This window comes from Danio rerio, chromosome 3 (assembly GCF_052040795.2).
Source record: "Danio rerio strain M-AB ecotype USA chromosome 3, GRCz13ab, whole genome shotgun sequence".
NCBI classification, from domain to species: Eukaryota; Metazoa; Chordata; class Actinopteri; order Cypriniformes; family Danionidae; genus Danio; species Danio rerio.
In genome coordinates this window covers 52280001-52299578 of record NC_141023.1, presented here as the reverse complement: position 1 = coordinate 52299578, position 19578 = coordinate 52280001, and the positions used below count along the sequence as shown (strand labels likewise).

The 19578-nt window shown below is 33.4% G+C and overlaps 1 protein-coding gene and 1 long non-coding RNA gene across 2 annotated transcripts in view; both read left to right on the top strand.

The window, feature by feature from the left end:
* The first annotated feature begins 1481 nt into the window (after positions 1 to 1481).
* rcvrna (recoverin a) lies at positions 1482 to 3640 on the top strand. Its single transcript, NM_001030248.1, has 3 exons — positions 1482 to 2034; positions 2537 to 2648; positions 3468 to 3640. Exons 1-3 carry the CDS (start codon positions 1654 to 1656, stop codon positions 3584 to 3586), a joined length of 612 nt encoding a protein of 203 aa, NP_001025419.1. The 5' UTR covers positions 1482 to 1653; the 3' UTR covers positions 3587 to 3640.
* A 5273-nt stretch (positions 3641 to 8913) lies between these two features.
* The window catches only part of LOC147846047 (uncharacterized), a 169108-nt gene continuing 158443 nt past the window's right edge, over positions 8914 to 19578 (top strand). The window contains exon 1 of the long non-coding RNA XR_015481275.1: positions 8914 to 11284. This is a non-coding gene — a long non-coding RNA (uncharacterized LOC147846047). The remainder of the gene's footprint in view (positions 11285 to 19578) is intronic.

Below are 19578 nucleotides of genomic sequence, written 5' to 3'. Positions count from 1 at the left end.
CAAATTGACACAAGTAATAAAAAGATTCAACTTCAGTCATGTTCATATTGTGAAACACTATTAAAATGTCCACTGTTGATGATATTAGACTTCTGTTTTTAAACACTTTAATATAGGAAGTCCTCGACTATGCAGAAATTTAGTGTACATAGTTTTACGTTAGGAAATGCAGTCTTGAATTTACAAACAGTCGGCAAGTACCAAAGAACAGATGTAACACATTGATCAAATGTAGTTTTCAGTCACGTTTATGTAAGTCATATTCAACTCATTTAGTTTTGCCTTCATTCATTTTTGATTTCGATCTTCAACATTATTTATTTACAATGCATTTTTAAACATAATAGTTTAACTAACTAATTTCTAATATCTACTTTTTTATCTACCCCATAGTGACAGTCAGTGCATATCATTTTACCAGTTGTTTTGCAAAACAGTTATATTCAGACAAAGTCCCTTTAAGTATTTTATAGTCTTTTATTCAGATTAAAGTGTAATTTGAAGACTTAATCAGTTAACTACAAAAGTTAAAATAATTAGTCATTTTTTGTAATTGATTTGTTGTGTATATCAAAAATATACAGTAATTTTTTCTTAAGGAGGCTATTAATACTAACCTTATTTTATTTAAATTAAAACTGCTTTTATTTATTAAATAAGTAATAAGAAATAAGACTTATTACAACTCCAGAATAATATTTTTTTTAGGAAACACTGAAAAAATTCTGAAACATTATTTGAAATGAATGGGAGGGCAAATTAAATTGACTTCAACTGTAGGCCTATCTGTTCAAGTTTACAGGTGCAACAATGTGCCTTGATGTACTTGAATGTTAGAAATGTGTTATCCTACACCAGTACAACGTTACTTGTAAATGAACAAGGAAGATTATTATTAAGGTTATTTAACTATCTTGTTTATGAAGACTGCAGATTGATGCATGAAAAAGTTACTTTGAATATTTAAGTATTTTGTGACTTATGTAAAACATGCTCCTAAAAGTTCAGACTGCTTGAAAGGGGGTGGGAAATGATGCTATACACATTTTGTCTCAGTTATTGTTTTTTTTTTTTTTTCCATAATACTTGGAGGCCGAAATTGAAATTTATTTCACTTAATTGCACAGCCCCTAGCAGAATATTTATCCTACAAAGCCATCTATTAATTACACAGGGTAATTAAAGTATCAACAGATGGTCATGTAAGCTGGTGAGTCTTATCAATGATCCTTATATAGGTTAAACAATCCCATCCAGCTGTGTTGTGCATTTCACTTTATGGCACAGATCTTTCAGTAGTAAAGAGCAGAGTTTTGTGGACCATACTTGTTTTGTAAGAGCCTGTTGTAAAGGAGCAAATCAATATACTGCACCACTCATCAGAAGTGTTGTGACGTAATGAACTAATCTTTCAGAAAGCCTGTCTGGATTTAAATGGAGATATACATAATCCCATTCAGCACTTAGAGGAGTTGTTGGAGGAGTCAAACCCAAAGAGGGGCCAACACTAGCACTCAGCACAGCACCATTCTGTTGTTCAGGTTGGAGACAGACACATTGAGAGAAGAAAAAGTGTGTGACAAGAAGTCAAGTGCGGAGGGTGGAAGAAACTCAGCAAATCCATCCCGTGGACCAGAGTACAATTTAAGGAATATGGGGAATACTAAGAGTGGGGCTTTGTCCAAAGAGCTTCTGGAGGACCTTAAGCTAAACACCAAATACACAGAAGAAGAGCTCTGCGCATGGTACACCAGCTTTCTCAAAGAGTGTCCCTCTGGACGTATTACCAAAGAACAGTTTGAGGGCATCTATGCAAGTTTCTTCCCAGATGCTGACCCTACAGCATATGCTAGGCACGTCTTCCGCAGCTTTGACACCAACGCTGATGGCACTTTGGACTTTAAGGAGTACATTGTGGCACTGCACCTCACCTCTTCAGGCAAGACCCTGCGCAAACTTGAATGGGCCTTTGCTTTGTACGATGTTGATGGAAATGGGACCATCAGTAAAAATGAGGTGCAGGAGATTGTACGGGTAAGTATTGGTGATAATTGGCATCAATGCACCAGTTGATTAGTTTTGGAAAGGTTGAAGGACTGATGCTGTAAGCAAATTTTAAACAGAATTTACAGTTGTAGTATGTAGACAGCACTACAATTGTTGTGACCAGATGGCTCAGGAAGCTCATGTATAGTTTGCACTACCTGCTAAAGAGAAAAAATATTTTTTATGCTTTCACTTTATTTTGATGGTCTTTTAACACATTCTGTTGATTGTATCTTAAAAAGCAACAAATCTTTATTGGCATGTACTTGAAATTTTTCTTATGGCCAGAAGAATATCTATGGTGTCAGCAGACAGTCTGTTAATACTCTAAACACTACTAATGGTCATGTAGTTGTAGAAGTCATGAACTTTCAGTCCACAAAATCTTTAAAAGGGACTATCAAAATAAAATGTTAAAGCAATGTCATTCAATGTTTTCCTGTTAAAAATGTAGTGGTTGTAATATTTTGGATTTTCCCACTGGAAACAGTCGATATTCAACATGGTTCCTGTTGAAGACCAGAAAAACCTTCCAGATGATGAGAACACGCCAGAAAAGCGAGCAGACAAAATCTGGGCTTTTTTCGGAAAGCAAGATAATGGTAATAATGTGCTAAACATAAATCACACTGCAAAAAAACATGTTTCTTGAATTGTTTTGTCTTGTTTAAACTTCAAATATAAAAAGAAAAATTCTTCAATCACGACAAGCAAAAAGTATTGTCTTGTTTTAAGTAATAATTAGCTAATATTAAGTGAGTTTTTCTTTAAAAAAGCAAAATAATCTGCTAATAGGGGAAGCAAAACTATCTTGTTTTTCCTTTTTGACATGAGATTATTTTGTTAACCCCACTGACATATTATTTACATTTTTTTTAGAGAAAAACTCTAAAACAAGTCTTAAATCTCTTTAAACAGGACAATATGTTTTGCTTGTCTAAAAAAAAATGCTTCTTGGTTTAATGATTTGTATGTATTTGGACTAAAAACAAGACAAACATTTTTTTTTTCTGTGTTTAATACAGATGTCACAGAGGTCTTGGCTAAAGCAAGACTTAAATTTAGACTGACAGTAAAAAAATCTAGTACTAAAAAACAATAATGCAAATATAGACTAGTCATCACATTTACAGATTAAACAGATTTCACGTGTAATCATCCATTCCTCAAGTCTATATAGTCTATTTTTAGACTATTGCACTATTACACATTTTGCTTGGTTGTAACCCAATGCTGGGTCATATAAGAGCAAACTCAAACACTGGGCTAAAAAGTGTATTAAATTTATTAAATTTAACTGCAAAAATTAACCAAGCATTGCCTGACAGTCCAAATGTAGCCTTGTTTTAGCCAAGATGTCTATGTTTATAAACATCTATTGAGCATCTGTTGTTTCTCACAAGTTTCTATTGTATTCACAGATAAGATTGGAGAGGGGGAATTCATTCAGGGTGTCATGGAGAACAAAGACATATTGAGGTTGATACAATATGATGAGCCAAAGAAGATTCAAGAAAAACTCAAAGAAAAGAAGCATTAATAGACACATTAACTATGACTGATTAGAGCTTCATTTCTATTTTACACAAAAAAACAAACTGCATCTCCAGGCCACACTCATGGATGCATCTAAAAGCATGTCCTAATCAGAGAAATCTACTTTTTTTTATAAAAACAAGCAAGACTCCTGTTTTGGGAGCAGCACCACCTCTACTTGAAGGGCCTCTGCCACTGCTATTTCCATTGCTTTTAGACTCCAATAAGAGCAATTAGGCTCATGTTAACAGACCAACTCAAGCATACTCAATCCTCTTAGGATCTGAAGGTCGGGTAAGACAAATCCGCAGGGTCCACTGGCTCTCCTCTTTTAGATCCCTTCAGGGTTAAGGTGGTTTAAGCACTCAACATGCATTCATCAGACTCTGAAACCATCTGTTCAGCAAGTGACTGGATCATTTTTATAGAACACATTTCTTTTACTCAGTTTTAGGATGTATATAGATGATGGATAAAGAATTTTATGTGGGAAAATATGTAGAAATATGTAGTAACAAACTATATATTCATGATCAATTCACCTATGCCAATTAGACATATAAACATATATAATGTTTTTTTTTTCACCTTTTAGATCAAATATTACTGTTGGTATTTTCATGCCAGTCATTGTGGATTTTAGCCAATGTATTGGTAATATATATTAGTTACCTGAGGTTTTAGACAAGTGTTAATGTTAATACGTTACATGTTGTTTATGTTCTTATTGTTCAGTAAGACAATACCCCATTACATATGTATACACTTGATTTTCAGTGGAAACAACCCCACCATCTGTCTTGTCACATATTTGACCTACTTGTGTCACATATTTGACCTACTTGTGTATGCAATATCCTCAAAGCAAAAACAATATATATATATATATATATATATATATATATATATATATATATATATATATACACACATATACACACACATCTATCTATCTATCTATCTATCTATCTATCTATCTATCTATCTATCTATCTATCTATCTATCTATCTATCTTATCTATCTTATCTATCTATCTATCTATCTATCTATTGAGTTCACAGAGAGTGAGATTAGAGTATTCAGTCCCCAAAGAAAACTTACTAAATATGAATAAAGAGCTCTCACCCTTGGTGTATCTTTATCATATTGATGCTGCTTACGGCTAAAGCTCTAAGGACAAGCCTGAAACACAAGGGCTTACCTCTTTCTTTTCTTAAAGCCGTCTTTGGCTCAGGCTAATGCATGGCCTGGTTTCAGCACTATAGGACACTGAGATACAAACATTGGCTAGAGCTCAGCAGCATGGCTGATTTTGATTCATGGGTAAACAAAGCCTAAAAGGTTGCACGTAAAAAACATTATGACATTTAAAAAAATGTGTAGGCCTATAAATCACTGATAGCACCAAGTGGGTAAATATAACAAGTTCACAACATAAAGCTAAAACATTGTTATAACACAGCAACTGTTTATTGATCCTTTAATTATTGAGAGTTCAAGTTGCTGAATATATAAATAAATAATATAATAAAATAATGCAAAAAAATATATATATTACAGTGATTGCTTTTTCATTCTTTAATGATTAAAAGTTCAAGTAGCTGGTTTTAAAATAAAACAATAACAACAAAACAAATTGCCCTAAAGAATCATTATTAGTGAAAAAAAAAAAATTTTTAGCTTGTTTTTTATTTTTTATTTTTTGTCATTATAGACAATGCAGTCATTGCCTGGGCAAATTGAACACAAACATCACATCTCCATAAACATGTTGATAAATATCAATAAACAGATCAAATAATAAGGTATAGTTTGGAACAAAGACATTCAACTGAACAGTTCTCCAGAATACACATAATGCACGCCATCTACATCAATTGTCAATACAAATTTTGCAACATGTAGGTCAAAAATAGCTTCTTCAATGCAGTACAATAAAACTCGGCACATGCTGAACAACCAACATAAAACCAACAAATAAAAAAAGTAAACAATAACCTGAATGAGTTACCTTTCATGGTAAATTCAGAATCCTTAACTTTTACAAATTTTAGATTTATTTTCACATTATAATTACTGGGCATGCTAATATGTATATTAGAACGTAATAGCTGAGCACATATTAATTCTTATCATGTGCATACAAAAACTGTGAATTTATCTGAAGAATTAGGGGTGTAACGGTACACATTTGTTTCAAAATGTTAGTTATAAAATTTTCATGTGTGGTTTGAACTAAAATATTTGATGCACCTAATTTTGTCCTTATAATATATATATATATATATATATATATATATATATATATATATATATATATATATATATATATACACTGTATATATATATATATATATACACTGTATATGTATATAGGTTCTTATAGGTGCAATAGGAGATTTTACAAAAAAATAGCCTGTGAGTACTAAAAGCACAAGTCCCACTCAATCAAATATTCATGCAAAAGCCATACTTCCCGAATGCATGAATGTACACTAGACAACATCACAACAATACATCATGTAACACCAGAGAGGAAACTCTACAGTTTGTATTTCTAATACCAAATGTCATTTGTGCCATTCTGCACAAATAGGGCACAAAAGTGCGCAACTACATATTTTGACAGTCAAGTAGGGCAGCTTATAGTAATGTATGTAGCAAACATTTTGATTGCATAAAATTTTCTTGGTCATATACATTATTACAATTTAATATAATGATTAGGGCACACTGTATTTTAATTGTCTGTTTGTTGAATTTGTCTCTTTGTCAATAAGTGCTGTTTTGGCAGATGACTATATTTAGATTAAACAGAGTGAATATTATACTTTATTAGTTTACTAGAACAAAATCAACATGAACAAACATCCTGCATATAACGTATTCACTAAATTAGTGTTTCAACCCCAGATGTCTGTAAATGGGATTTACAGTTTTTATGAATTAATTTAATCATTCATAAATTTATTCATTCATTTTCTTTTCGGCTTAGACCAGGGGTGTCAAACTCATTTTAGCTCATGGAGAAAAATCTATTTCCAAGTGGACCGGAACTTTATTTGTTATATATATATATATATATATATATATATATATATATATATATATATATATATATATATATATATATATATATATATATACAATAAATTTGTTGTGCCTTCTATTATTTTCTATTAACATTTTATAAAAAATAATTTTATTTAAATTTAATTATACAAAAATTCAAACAAAATAATATATATTTTATATTAAAACTATATATATATATATATATATATATATATATATATATATATATATATATATATATATATATATATATATATATATATATATATATATATATATATACACACACACACACACACAAAGAGAACCACAGGTCAATAGGGAGATTGCAAAATTCCAGCTTCTGCTTTAAAATTAACTGATTGAATTTTTACTACTAAATATCTACTTCAGAAATATACAGACAAATGTAAAATACAGTAAAACACACTAAATCTGTTGAAATGCGTCGATCTAATGGCGGTTGAGTTTGCAGCTGGATATTATTGGGAGATCGCTGACAGGAACAGTGAACAGCTCTGCCAGAGCTTGTCTGAAGCTCATAGGCCACCATTGAACACCAGAAACACCATTGAGCCTCGCTAGATCCTACTGTATGGGCACGCGTCCGTTATAAAACACTCACAGGACATTAATTTGGACAACTATGCAGATATAATGAATAGTTCATAAAAAAATACACAAAGAGAGACATTCACTTCCACTTTACACGTAGTGTGTAAATGAACAGACTGTTGCCTACTAGTTGCAGATGCGATCATGACGCTTTTTTTTTTTTTTTTGAGTTTAAAGAAATCCATCACAGAAGAGGAGAAAGAGCATTACTTCTCATGGCCCACCTGCAGGATCGCTGCCTGAGGCTCACCGATTAAGAATCCCTGCTTTATCGCATGAAATTAACCATTTGCAGTTGCGCCATCCAGTGGTCACAATTGGAAAAGCAGCTTCTTTTTATTGAAAAATTGCAGCTCAATTTTATATTTCACAGAATCATGTTGTGGGCTGCATTAAACCTGTTTGCAGGCCTGATCCGGGCCGCGGGCCAAACGTTTGACACCCCTGGCTTAAACCCTTTATTAATCCGGGGTCGCCATAGCGGAATGAACCGCCAACTTATCCAGCACATGTGAAATAACACATTTGACACATGTGAAATTTTATTTCGTTTTACAACAGAAATATTTTTTTTCCAACAATTTTTTTAGCACATTTTAAAACAATATTTTTAATAACTAACTCTAATAACTTATTTTTATCATTAATTTATTTAGTCATAAAATAATATTTTATTAGTTATTTTGCAAGGTCACTTTAAAGTGCAATTTAAAGCTTTTTGAAAGCAATTTAAATAAACTGGGCAAAAATTGGTTACCTCAGCAAGTCACTGGAATGTTAAAATAGTTTTTACTCTAGTCTGTAAGAGAAAAAAAATCGACCTAAGCACTTTATTAACTATTAACTTTAAAATTATTAACTATTATTATTATTATTATTATTATTATTATTATTCAAGTTAAACAAAAAGAAATAAGAGTTTCTCTAGAATAAATATAGGAAACCCTGAAAAAAAATATTTCTGTGTAAAACTCATTCATTCATTCATTCATTCTTTCTTTTTCTTTTCGGCTTAGTCCCTTTATTAATCTGGGGTAGCCACAGCAAAATGAACCGCCAACTTATCCAACATGTTTTTACGCAGCGGATGCCCTTCCAGCCGTAACCCATCTCTGGGAAACCTCCACACACACTCATACACTATGGACAATTTAGCCTACCCAATTCACCTTTACCGCATGTCTTTGCACTATGGGGTAAATTGGTGCAAACTCTACACAGGACATGCAAACTCTACACAGAAACGGCAACTGACCCAGCCGAGGCTTGAACCAGCGACCTTCGTGCTGTGAGGCGACAGCACAACCTACTGCGCCACTGCGTCGCTCTCTGTGTGAAACTGTACCTGAAAAATATTTTTTTAAATAAAACATTTTCACTGTAGGGCTAATAACTATTTTAGTGTACCATAACACCCCTTAAGTATTTCATTAACTCTAATCAATGTGCTTCTTAACCAATGAACCTGTGTTTTGATTTGTTTCTGTGCTATATAAATCTATGTTTTGGTTTTTTTTTTTTTGTAATATGTACTTGGTATCTTAATACTAAGATTAAATGCTTAATGGTTTCTTAAATCATACTGGGGTGCATTTCTCAAACAAGTACTTAACTGAACCGCTGAAATACCATAGTACAATGTACACTGTAAAAAAATGCTGTTAAAAAACGGTCAGATTGTAAGGTAAAATAATGTTTTTTTCTATAAAACAGTAATATTCTGTTAAAAACAGTGCATTCTGGGTAACTTTTTGTTTTCGAGAAAGTCACCAACTGCAGAAAACTGTGAGCTAACAGAGTTCAGATTCGATGTTTTGAGGTCTGTGTTTGAAATCACATTTTGTGCCCTTGTTGACTTTTCCATCAACTAGTTCACCAATATAGTTCACCTGGCAGAGTGAATAAACACTAATGAGTGAATTCAGACAATGATGAACACCTGCTCTTAATAATCAGAATTACTGAAGGAAAGAAGCAAGAAACAGTGACTTGAGTTACAACATTAAACAAAATCAAGTAAAATAAAACACTTTCAGTCTCAGCAGAGGATCATTAAACAAATCCTCAAACAGATTTAGTTGGGCTCTTCACCCTTGAACTCATTTAATTAGACTTTCCAACTGTTGTAATACAGGGTTTACAAAATGCTTGTATTATAATAATAAAGTGGGAAAGTCAATAGATAGATAAATCTAGTTGTCTGAAATTTGTTCTGATAAATGTTTTAGTATCGGTCTGGAAGAAGAACCTCATGCAAGAATTTTTATGCTTAGTTACAGAAGTTAATTTAATTAATAAGTGGAAACAGAAAAGATACCTAATTAATTTACAGTTAAAAATAACAAAACAGTTCAGTTATGCCAAAGACACACTCAGACCTCATGAATCAGACCTTGTACCTCATCAATGGTAACATTTCAAATGTTTCATACTGCAATGCATGCTGGTTGTGGCACAGTACAAATATCCCAGCATGCATTGCGGCATGAATAATTGTTGTATAATGGTCTCACAGTTTTCTTTATTTGTGTTTGATTCTGCTGTTGTTTATGTTTAGACTATCAGTTGTCTGTTTGTGAGTTAAACTGATAATTTTGTTAGTTGTCACCATTATTGAGGTTCATACGCTGATTATTGATGTCTGTTTGAGTGCAACTTCCACCATAGAGCAGTGTTTTTGTCCAAGATATTCTTAAAAACTTCCAGAAATCAGTGCCACAGACAGACATATAATGTTAAACAATAGATTAAACATTGAATAGGAGCAGTAAATTATATTATATTAGAACAGATTCTGCCATTTAATAGCAACATAAACATCACCAGATCTTATTTAGATTTTTGGCTGGCTTGCCACATATAAATAGCTTGTTAAATAAAGTTGTTAATAATTGCAACAGCCAAAATATGTAAATGATAAAAATGTCAAGGCTAAGAGCCCAGCTAAAGCAAAATCTGTTCTCCATGATGGTGACATAAAACTTTAACTTTTTTTTTTTCTCAAGAAGAACTTTAGTAGATGTTATACAAAAATAAATGTATTAAGTAATAAGTGTAGCTGGTGATGATGTTTGTGGAGTTGTTTAATCATCCACTGATCATTTAAATGATTTAATCATTTGTTGACCTTCAGGTTATTTCATTATAAAGCTGTGACTAAAGTTGTAGTTTTGTATGTTCTGTTCTTGTTTTTTCCCTTCAGTATTTCTTCGTTTGTTCACTGCTAATCCTCAATTATCATTTATTTAGTCAGTTAATTAATTAATTTACTTCAGCTTTGCTACGTTTCTTGAACACTCAGTAGTGTGGACACTTTAATTAAAACTGAAGTATATGCTCTCGGGTTTAAAGGGTTAAAGGTGTGAGAGTAAAAACACAGTGTAAAAATGTATTTTAACAGGAATATACTGTTAATTTAAACTACGGAAATAGACTGTAAAAAAACAGTAGATTGCTGGCAACCACAGCTGCCAGTAGTTTGCCGTTAAATAAAGGAAAAAACAGTATTTTACTGTTAAACTTGAAGCAATTTTTTTATGTGTGTCAACGTTGTGGAGGAGAGTAGAGCCAGTGTATGAGTTAAAGATGAACAATGAACTGCTGATGTTATTCTGTATTCTATTATATTGTGTCTTTATTTAAAGACAGCAGCTGTTTAGTTGCTGATGCAGTCTGAATCTCTCTGATAATTCCAGATTTACATGTATGTGTGCTACTGAGAAATATAAGACATTAGGGTTAAATAAAACTTTTCTAATTAACTAAAACAAGTTATCATTATGAGTGTGCTTCTAAGCATATATAGCACAATACTTCATAAACTCATTCAGCAGTTGGCCAATTTGAGGCAGTTGCTTTCAGTGAACAAAATGAGTTCACTTGAGTATTGTGTATATCAATGTAGTCCATGTATTTTTACAGCAACATACTGTAAAATAACAGTACATTGCTGGCAACTGCAGCTGCCAGTATTTTACCGCTTTTTAACGGGACAATTTTTAACAGTGTATCGTTTAGGATACAGCTTACACAGTTTCTCAAGCAGTTTGTGATGCATTTTGGAAACAGGAGATAAGCACCTGGTCTAATGCGCCACCTGGCTTTAGAAACCTGTTCTCAAATACTTATTATTTGAGTAGCACACATAATCTGAATGCCTTCGGCAGAATTCAAATAAGCCATTTTAATCTAGATTGATCTAAATTTAATTCCGAGATTAATCTAGATGAAAAAAAAACATGAATATATGCACAGCTATAATATATATATATATATATATATATATATATATATATATATATATATATATATATATATATATATATATATATATATGTGTGTGTGTGTGTGTGTGTGTGTGTGTGTGTGTGTGTGTGTATGAAAAATGGGGACAATAGAACAGTTTTTTTTTTATAAAAAAAAACATATAAAATTATTTAGACATAAATTTATTGTTGAGGTGGTTACTAACTCAGAAGTGTGGCCTATCAATTTCAGGTGGCATTTTGAAGAAATGTTGAACAACTTATCAATCAACACAAATAGCTTACTATTTAATTTCATGAATGCAGTGGCGTTGCGAGGGGGGGGCTTTGGGGGCTTAAGCCCCTGATGTATTGTCAAAAGCCCCTGATCTTTTGCAATATGTTGCACTTAAATAAAAATATAAGTATATATAATAAATAATATATAAGTATATATAATGGTGTATAACATTTAATTTGTTATCAAAGTACTGAAAATTACGGCGTACATCACGCACATTCCACCTCACGCAGTGTTTGTGTCGGGTCAGCTGTTCAGCAGTACCTGTATCTACCGGCAGGTGGAAGTGGCACTGTTGTCACATGATGTTTAAAAAATTCCGCCACTGCACTTCATTTATTCATTATTTTGAAGAGCTGAAGTTGATGAGGTAATAATACAACTCTTTTGCGAAACTGAATAGTTCTAACTACTAGTGAAGTGAATCTTAACATTTGTTTCCACAGTATAAAATATGTGTAGTTTTGGTGAAATAAAATAACTGTAATCGATAAAATTTGCATCATATCAATGCATACATGCAAATTAGACAGAAAAACGTAAATTGTTCTAGCTTTCTAGATATGATATAGATATCTAGGCATATTTATCTAGATATGATTAAAGTTAAATCACAGTGAGTTCATGCATCTAGCATATTGTATAGCTACATTCTACTTTAACATGCTATGTCAATTAGCAGGGGATTATAAATCGACTTTCTTATGAAAATACCTGAGATGGCTGGAAGAAGACATACAGTTGTAGTCTGATTAGCCCCAGTTAAATTATTAGCCCCCTGTTAATTTTTTCCCCTAATTTCTGTTTAACAGAGAGCAGATTTTTTCAGCACATTTCTAAAAATAAAATAGCTCATCTCTAATAACCGATTTGTTTTATCTTTGCCATGATGACAGTAAATAATATATGCCTAGACATTTTTCAAGACACTTCTATACAGCTTAAAGTGACATTTAAAGGCTTTAAAGGTAGGTTAGGGTAATTAGGCAAGTTATTGTATTACGATGGTTTGTTCTGTAGATTATCAGAAAAAAAATTTGCTTAAAGGGGCTAATAATTTTGACCCTAAAAGGGTGAAATAAAAAGAATAAGAATTTCTTCAAAAGAAAAAATATTTTCAGACACACTGTGGAAATTTCCTTGCTCTGTTAAACATAATTTGGGAAATATTTAAAAAAGAAAATAAAATTCAAAGGGGAATAATAATTCTGACTTCAACTGTATAAACATTCATTATCGCAGTCATGTAAATGATTAGTTAAAGCCTTTTTATGTTTATTCAGATCTTATGTTCATTCAACTACAGCAATAGCTGGATGCCTTCATCCATATTAAGGATTTCCTGGACTGTTCTACTACTTTTGTGAGGCATATCTGGAAATTCTGCTCAATGAATGAATAAAACAGGCATTACTTGCATTTAAAGTGCTACAATGCCCACATTACCTTATTTTGAGGAAAACTGAAAAAAATCTCCCTCAAAAGAAATTTGAAGTAAACATATTTCTAGCATATAAATCTTTATTTTTATTTTTTTTACTATTTTTGATAAAAAAATTTTACTATGTCAAAAATAGTAGCCTATTGAATATCAATATTTTGCAAGGTATTGAATTTAGAAATTCCAGTATCTTGACAACACTACACCTTAGTTAATTTGTTTGTAGCTTTGTATCACATTGGATAACAACTCACAATATAAAATTAATCATATTTTTTAGATTTGAAGACATGCAGACAATTACATTTTCAAAAAACAAACAGAAACTGCAAATCAGGAGAGGAGATAGGAGGCTCAAGAGGTATGATATGGCTCACAACAGACTAGTAAATGAGAAGTGGGATAATTAATTAATGTTTTTATTTTTCCTTTTTGGTGTTACAAGTCACAAAGCTTCAAAATTTATTGCTAAAAGTCAACTCAAAAGCCCTATTTATTATTAAAACATTTATAAATCTATTATAAAAGTAGATTACCTTTTGAAAGTAGTGGTATTTTAGCGGGGTGAATTAGAACATTATTATTTTTTTATTGGGGGGGGGGGGTCTTTGGGGCTAAGCCCCTTATCCCTTTTGACCCTAGCAACGCCCCTGCATGAATGTATCCTATATATTTATGTTTTCACAAGCTTTGGAGACATAACATAGATTACACTTTTAAATCATAGGTCACCTAGCTTCAGTCATGAGTCACGGCTGTGTTCAAAATGGCATATATGTTTTTAAATTGCACTATGAAGAAAGTGCAATTGTCAATTAAAGATCGTAAAACGGACACAGTTTGTGAATGTTCCTTGGAGCTATGGATTTGGAAAAGGACATATCAACAAACTATGTTTGTAACGATGGAACTTGCGACCTTTGTTGTCTGACAAATGTTTTCAGAAATGCACCCCAGCATGAGAGCTATGATCTTCGTGTAAAGGGTGTTATTAGCTCATGACAATGTGCATTCAATGATGTGAATTACAAACCAGTTTACACATTATGAGAAAGACTAGGATGAGCCTGACAACAATTACAGACAAAAAATGTCACGCACATATTTAGTTATGTATAAACACTTAACAGATTAAACTGTGAACATTGCAAGGCAATTTACCTGTAGGCACTAAAAGGTGTTCATGTACATTTCTAACACAAATCATTATAGTTCACATCTGTTCCACTTTTGATTGAACCTGAAATCTAGTGCCCAATTGTATAATTTTATCATTAAAGAGACAGTTCATGCAAAAGTGAAAATATGGTCAGACATCTTATTACTCAGTCACTTTTTTTTTCAGTAGAACATTAAAAAATATTATTTTAGCTGAAACTGTGGTTCATGGCAGAAAGAAAACATTCTTGCTACTGTCAAAATTTGATTGATGACTTCAGATCCAAGGCCGTCCATTTTTTGGTGTAACCTTTGGTTTAAACCCCGCCACTCATTATATATCTTTTTACTTTCATAGTATCTTTTTACTTTCAAAATTAGATTCTTAATAATGTATTATTAATTATAATTTAAATCCTATATATTTTATAATTTGGGTAGTTAGATTTTTTTCAATTACATTTAAATAAACTGGCATCTACAAATGTCATGTTTTAGCTTTAATAACAAACTTTCCCTATTGCCAATTGCACTGCTAGTTAACTAAGAGTACATTACCAAAACAAATGAAGTATGACACTAGAAGAAATAACACTAAAAGGATTAGAAAGTCAGACTTGTGCTTAAAAGGTTGTATGATCAAGTTCCAGCACCAGCAAGGGTGGTTATGTTCTCTCTCTCTCTGTCTCTGTCTCTGTCTCTCTCTCTCTCTCTCTCCCTTACTCTCTCTCTTTCTCTGTGTGTGTGTGTGTGTGTGTGTGGGTGTGTGTGTGTGTGTGTGTTTTTCTACAGAGAGTGCAATTGGATGGGCTAAATGCAGAAATGCAGACCCAATTTAATAATTTCTTCACAAACTAATTATTTATTACAAGTAAATTACACAACCCCAAATCAGAATCAGGAGAGTGAGGAAAAATTAGTAATGAAGTCTGCACTGCATGCTAGTGTTTTCTTTTTCTTCTTTTTGACATTTTGGTGCATTAATCTTGTTAATTAATAATATCATTCAGAATGTTATAATTCACACTCTGCCCTGCCCACTTATCATGGTGACGAGTTCCACAGTTGACTCTCATTACTCAATGGCTGGATGTCTAAGGGGTGCCCACTGAAAAACAAAGATTTTGTTGACAATTTGCCAAGTTTCTGGCATAGACCTGACCTACTGAAGAGAGATGGTCTTCCTCCCACCTGGGCTGGGTCTGCCCTCCTCTCTAGTAATCTGGCTTATAGTCTTAGTGTTCCCACTTGACTAACTAGGGTCGAGGTCAGGGAGCAGGCAGACTTGCTTAACTGACCGTCTGCTAGCCTCCACCTAAACCACAGCACATGTTTCTTCTCCGAACCTCTAAATATAAAGATCACTCAAACTCTTTCAAAGGTAAATCTAATTCATGTTCATCAAATAAAAAATAAAAGTAATCAAAATATAAATTTGGATCAATGAACATAGATCATACAACTTTATTTATTAATGATTTGATAAAGCTAGAATCTAGCTAAATCTAAAGCTAGACGCACTCTATCTAACAAAAACCTGGCTAAAACCGGATGATTGCAGGATCCTAAACGAGTATTCATGTGAAAGATATTGTTATTAACACAAGCCTTGTCAAAAAAGAAAAGGTGGAGCTGTTGGTATAATATGTGACACGATCTGGTGAGAGGAGTCAGAGGTCGCACCATTCTATTTTAAGATACAGGCCAATAATTAGACTAAAAACAAACATTTAAAAATAATCTCACAAAGTTTTGTAGCTTCATAGATCATTGAGTAAAGGTATTTAAATGCATAATAAATTTGACTGAAAATTAACATTGCTTTTCTTAACTCCTCACATCACTTTTGCTATACTCTAAGTTCGATAAAAAATACAGACTGTGGAATGTGTTTTTAACAAAAATATTCTGTAAACTGAATTTATGAATGTTAAAAACAGCAGATTACTGGCAACCACAGCTGCCGTTATTTTTCCGTAAAATCTAAAAAGAAAAAAAAAAACAGCAAAACGGTTTTCGTGTCACCATTATGGAGGATAGTAGCGTCTGTGTTCAAATCCAAGATAAACTGAGAGTAATTGATATTATGCGCATCTTTTGTTTAAAGGTAACTGTGTAGTTATTAATGCAGTCAAAATCTGTTTGCTAATTGCAATCACACATAAACACATTATTGCATCTAATGACTTTACATTTTGTGCACTAAGCTATGATTTTGTAAATTAAACATTGTATCAGTTCATGAAATATGGTTATTTTTTGTTAATTATACAGTTCTATAAAAATTCTGGCAACCACAGCTGCTGATATTTTTTTTGTAAATTTAACAGATATTTCACACTATAAGAGTTTGTTAATTAACACTCTCTTGGTGTTGATAATGTTAATACTTTCAAAAGTGTTATTTATAACACTTATAGTGGTTCCCATATAAACTCCGAAGGAGTGTTATTTTTAACTCTAAAGCCAAGTTCAGACTGCATGATTTTCAAAGTAGTCGTGTCACAGATGTTTTCACACTGCATGACTATCTGGGCTAGCGTTTCGTTGTTGCTTTGTTTACACTGCAAGATTGATCTGTGACAAGGACCTTCACATTGCATGACTTTACTATAGGAAGAATCGCCGACAAGTTCGTCCAAACTACGTCTCACAGCCAAAAACACGTAGTATGTCTTTTGTTATTAACTACATAATGAGAAAGAAGCCTTTAATGGGGTAGAAAATGTCCATATTTGCTCACCTAGGTTTAAAGGGAATTAGCCATTTCTCCTTAACGTTGATAATAAACTAATTTCTTTATGTATGAAACGTCAAACAGACACGGTTGCTCCTGAGTCTTGTCAAACCTGCACTAGTTTTTCCTCCATTTCGTGGGTCCAAATAAACCAAAAAAGATCGCTTTTAACTTCTCCCCCAGCCTCCCGCTAGCCTCCAGCAGTTATACACACACGCACACACAAGTGAAAGCTGCTCTCTCATTGGCTGTAGGCGATCGCCGATGTTATTTTCAGTCAAAACTCAATTCACACGGTATGATTTGAATCGCCGACAGCTCCAGATATTTAGCATGCCAAATATCTCGCAGGCATCGGCGACTCATCGGCGATTCTCTCAGATCGCGTCTTTGAAAGTTCAGACTGTGTGATTGTCACTCACATGCACGAGCAGCAATTTGCCTGTGATTTCAGGCATTTGTCGGGGATTTCTCAAAACCTGTAGGCGAGCCAAAATCGGGGTTAAAATCACGCAGTCTGAACTAGGCATAAGGTAGTTAAATCAACTATCTGAAATTTGCAGTGTGGGTATGCCTTGAAATGTTAATATCTCTGCTCTCCAAATATGGTGTTAAACATTGTATAAAACCAACAAAAAAGTTTAGAAATGTACACAAACAGTGATAAATGTTGATCATTTATCAAAGGGAAGCCTCAGTTCAAACTAACAGGCATGTGCACTTTTGCATTTCTGTCAGACACAGAACTGCTTTGTGTAAACAAGCTAGCAGATTGCTTCACAAAAAGTATATAGTGTGGATGAGATTCAAGCATTAAATAAAAATGCTCTAAGGCAGTGTGCAGAAACAGCATGAATCGATATGACTAGTTAGTCAAAACACAAGCTGTTTGTAAACTTAAAAAGGAGAGACATCTTGTCTGTCATTTGATAAAGATTTTGTTTACAAGATAACGTACGTCTGTCTATGGCCTCTCTCACCAACTATGAGATTAATTTTAAACCAAAATTTAAATGTTAGTGTCTCCCTTATGAATTCTTACTCTGCTTGAGTTCCAGCTCCTCCTTGCTGCACTTCTTCTACAAGTGATTTCACAGAGGTTTGTGGTTAGGAGCGAGGTAGGTGTACTCATTAAAACAGCTTATAGGAGGAGGAGCTGAAGCTCAAGCTCCCCCTCGTTGGAGTCCAAGTGGAAAAAACAGGGTAGACAACCATGATTCAAATTAGCATATCTTCAAAACCTTCCAAATTATAAATTTGAATAGGATATCATTGTAAAGCATAGAGTCTGCTTGGAATATGGATAAAACATAATTAATTTAAAGTAACAGTGTATAAAGTAACAGTTGTATATTTCAGTGTGCAATATAAACAATATAAACATATTCGGCATATGTTTTAGGCAGCGGATGCATTTCCAAAAGCAACACACCACTGGGAAACACTCTTGCACAATCATTCACACACATACAATAGGGACAATTTTTAGCTTACCCAATTCACCTGTACTGCATGTTTTTTGGAGGAAACCCACGCGAGCACAGGAAAAACATGCAAACTCCCCACAGAAATGTCAACTGACCCAGCCGAGGCTCAAACCAGTGACCTTCTTGCTGTGAGGCGACAGCACTACCTACTGTACCACTGCGTTTCCAGAACAAAGAAATATGATCATGAAATTTTATTGACTACATGCAAATCTCTGAATGGCTTAGCTCTCTAGTATGTGAGCAAGCTCCTGGTGTATTACAGCCCCTCACATCCACTGTGCTCAATTAATTCTGGACAATTGATTATTCCTAAAATATTAAAATTAATTGTAGGCAGTAGATCTTTCAAATATTTGGCACCTAACCTCTGGAACAGCCTTCATAGCACAGTTCAGGAGGTAGACACTCTGTCAGTTTAAAACTAGATTAAAGACAGATCCTTTTGTATTAGCATACAAATAAAACACAACTGGATGACTTATGAAATCCAAATCTTTAAAAGGATACTTAGGCTGCATTATTTAGGGCAACCAGAGCCAAGAACACTTCCTAAAAGATATTATAATTTCAACGGCATCTATGCTTAAGTTTATCTGTTTGTCCTTGTCCCTGGGTCTCCATTATCCTGGACCCGGTCCATTTCCTGAGAACATGATGCAGTGGTCATGAATGAATGGAGAATGTGAGGCTCCTTCCTGATAGACCCCAATGACAGATGAGTCTCTGCATTGATCCAGTGGGCTCACCTGAAAGCCGGTCGGTGACCTACTCAGACCACCAGCACCTAGACTGAATCTCTGCACAAGAAGTTCGGCCAGAGGAGAGATGGTTGTGGCCAACAAGCCTGTTATTTACATCATTTTCATAATTTGGTAAAGTTTGTTCCTTACCACTGTCACCACTAGCTTGCTTGGTTTGAGACTTGTGGAGTTGT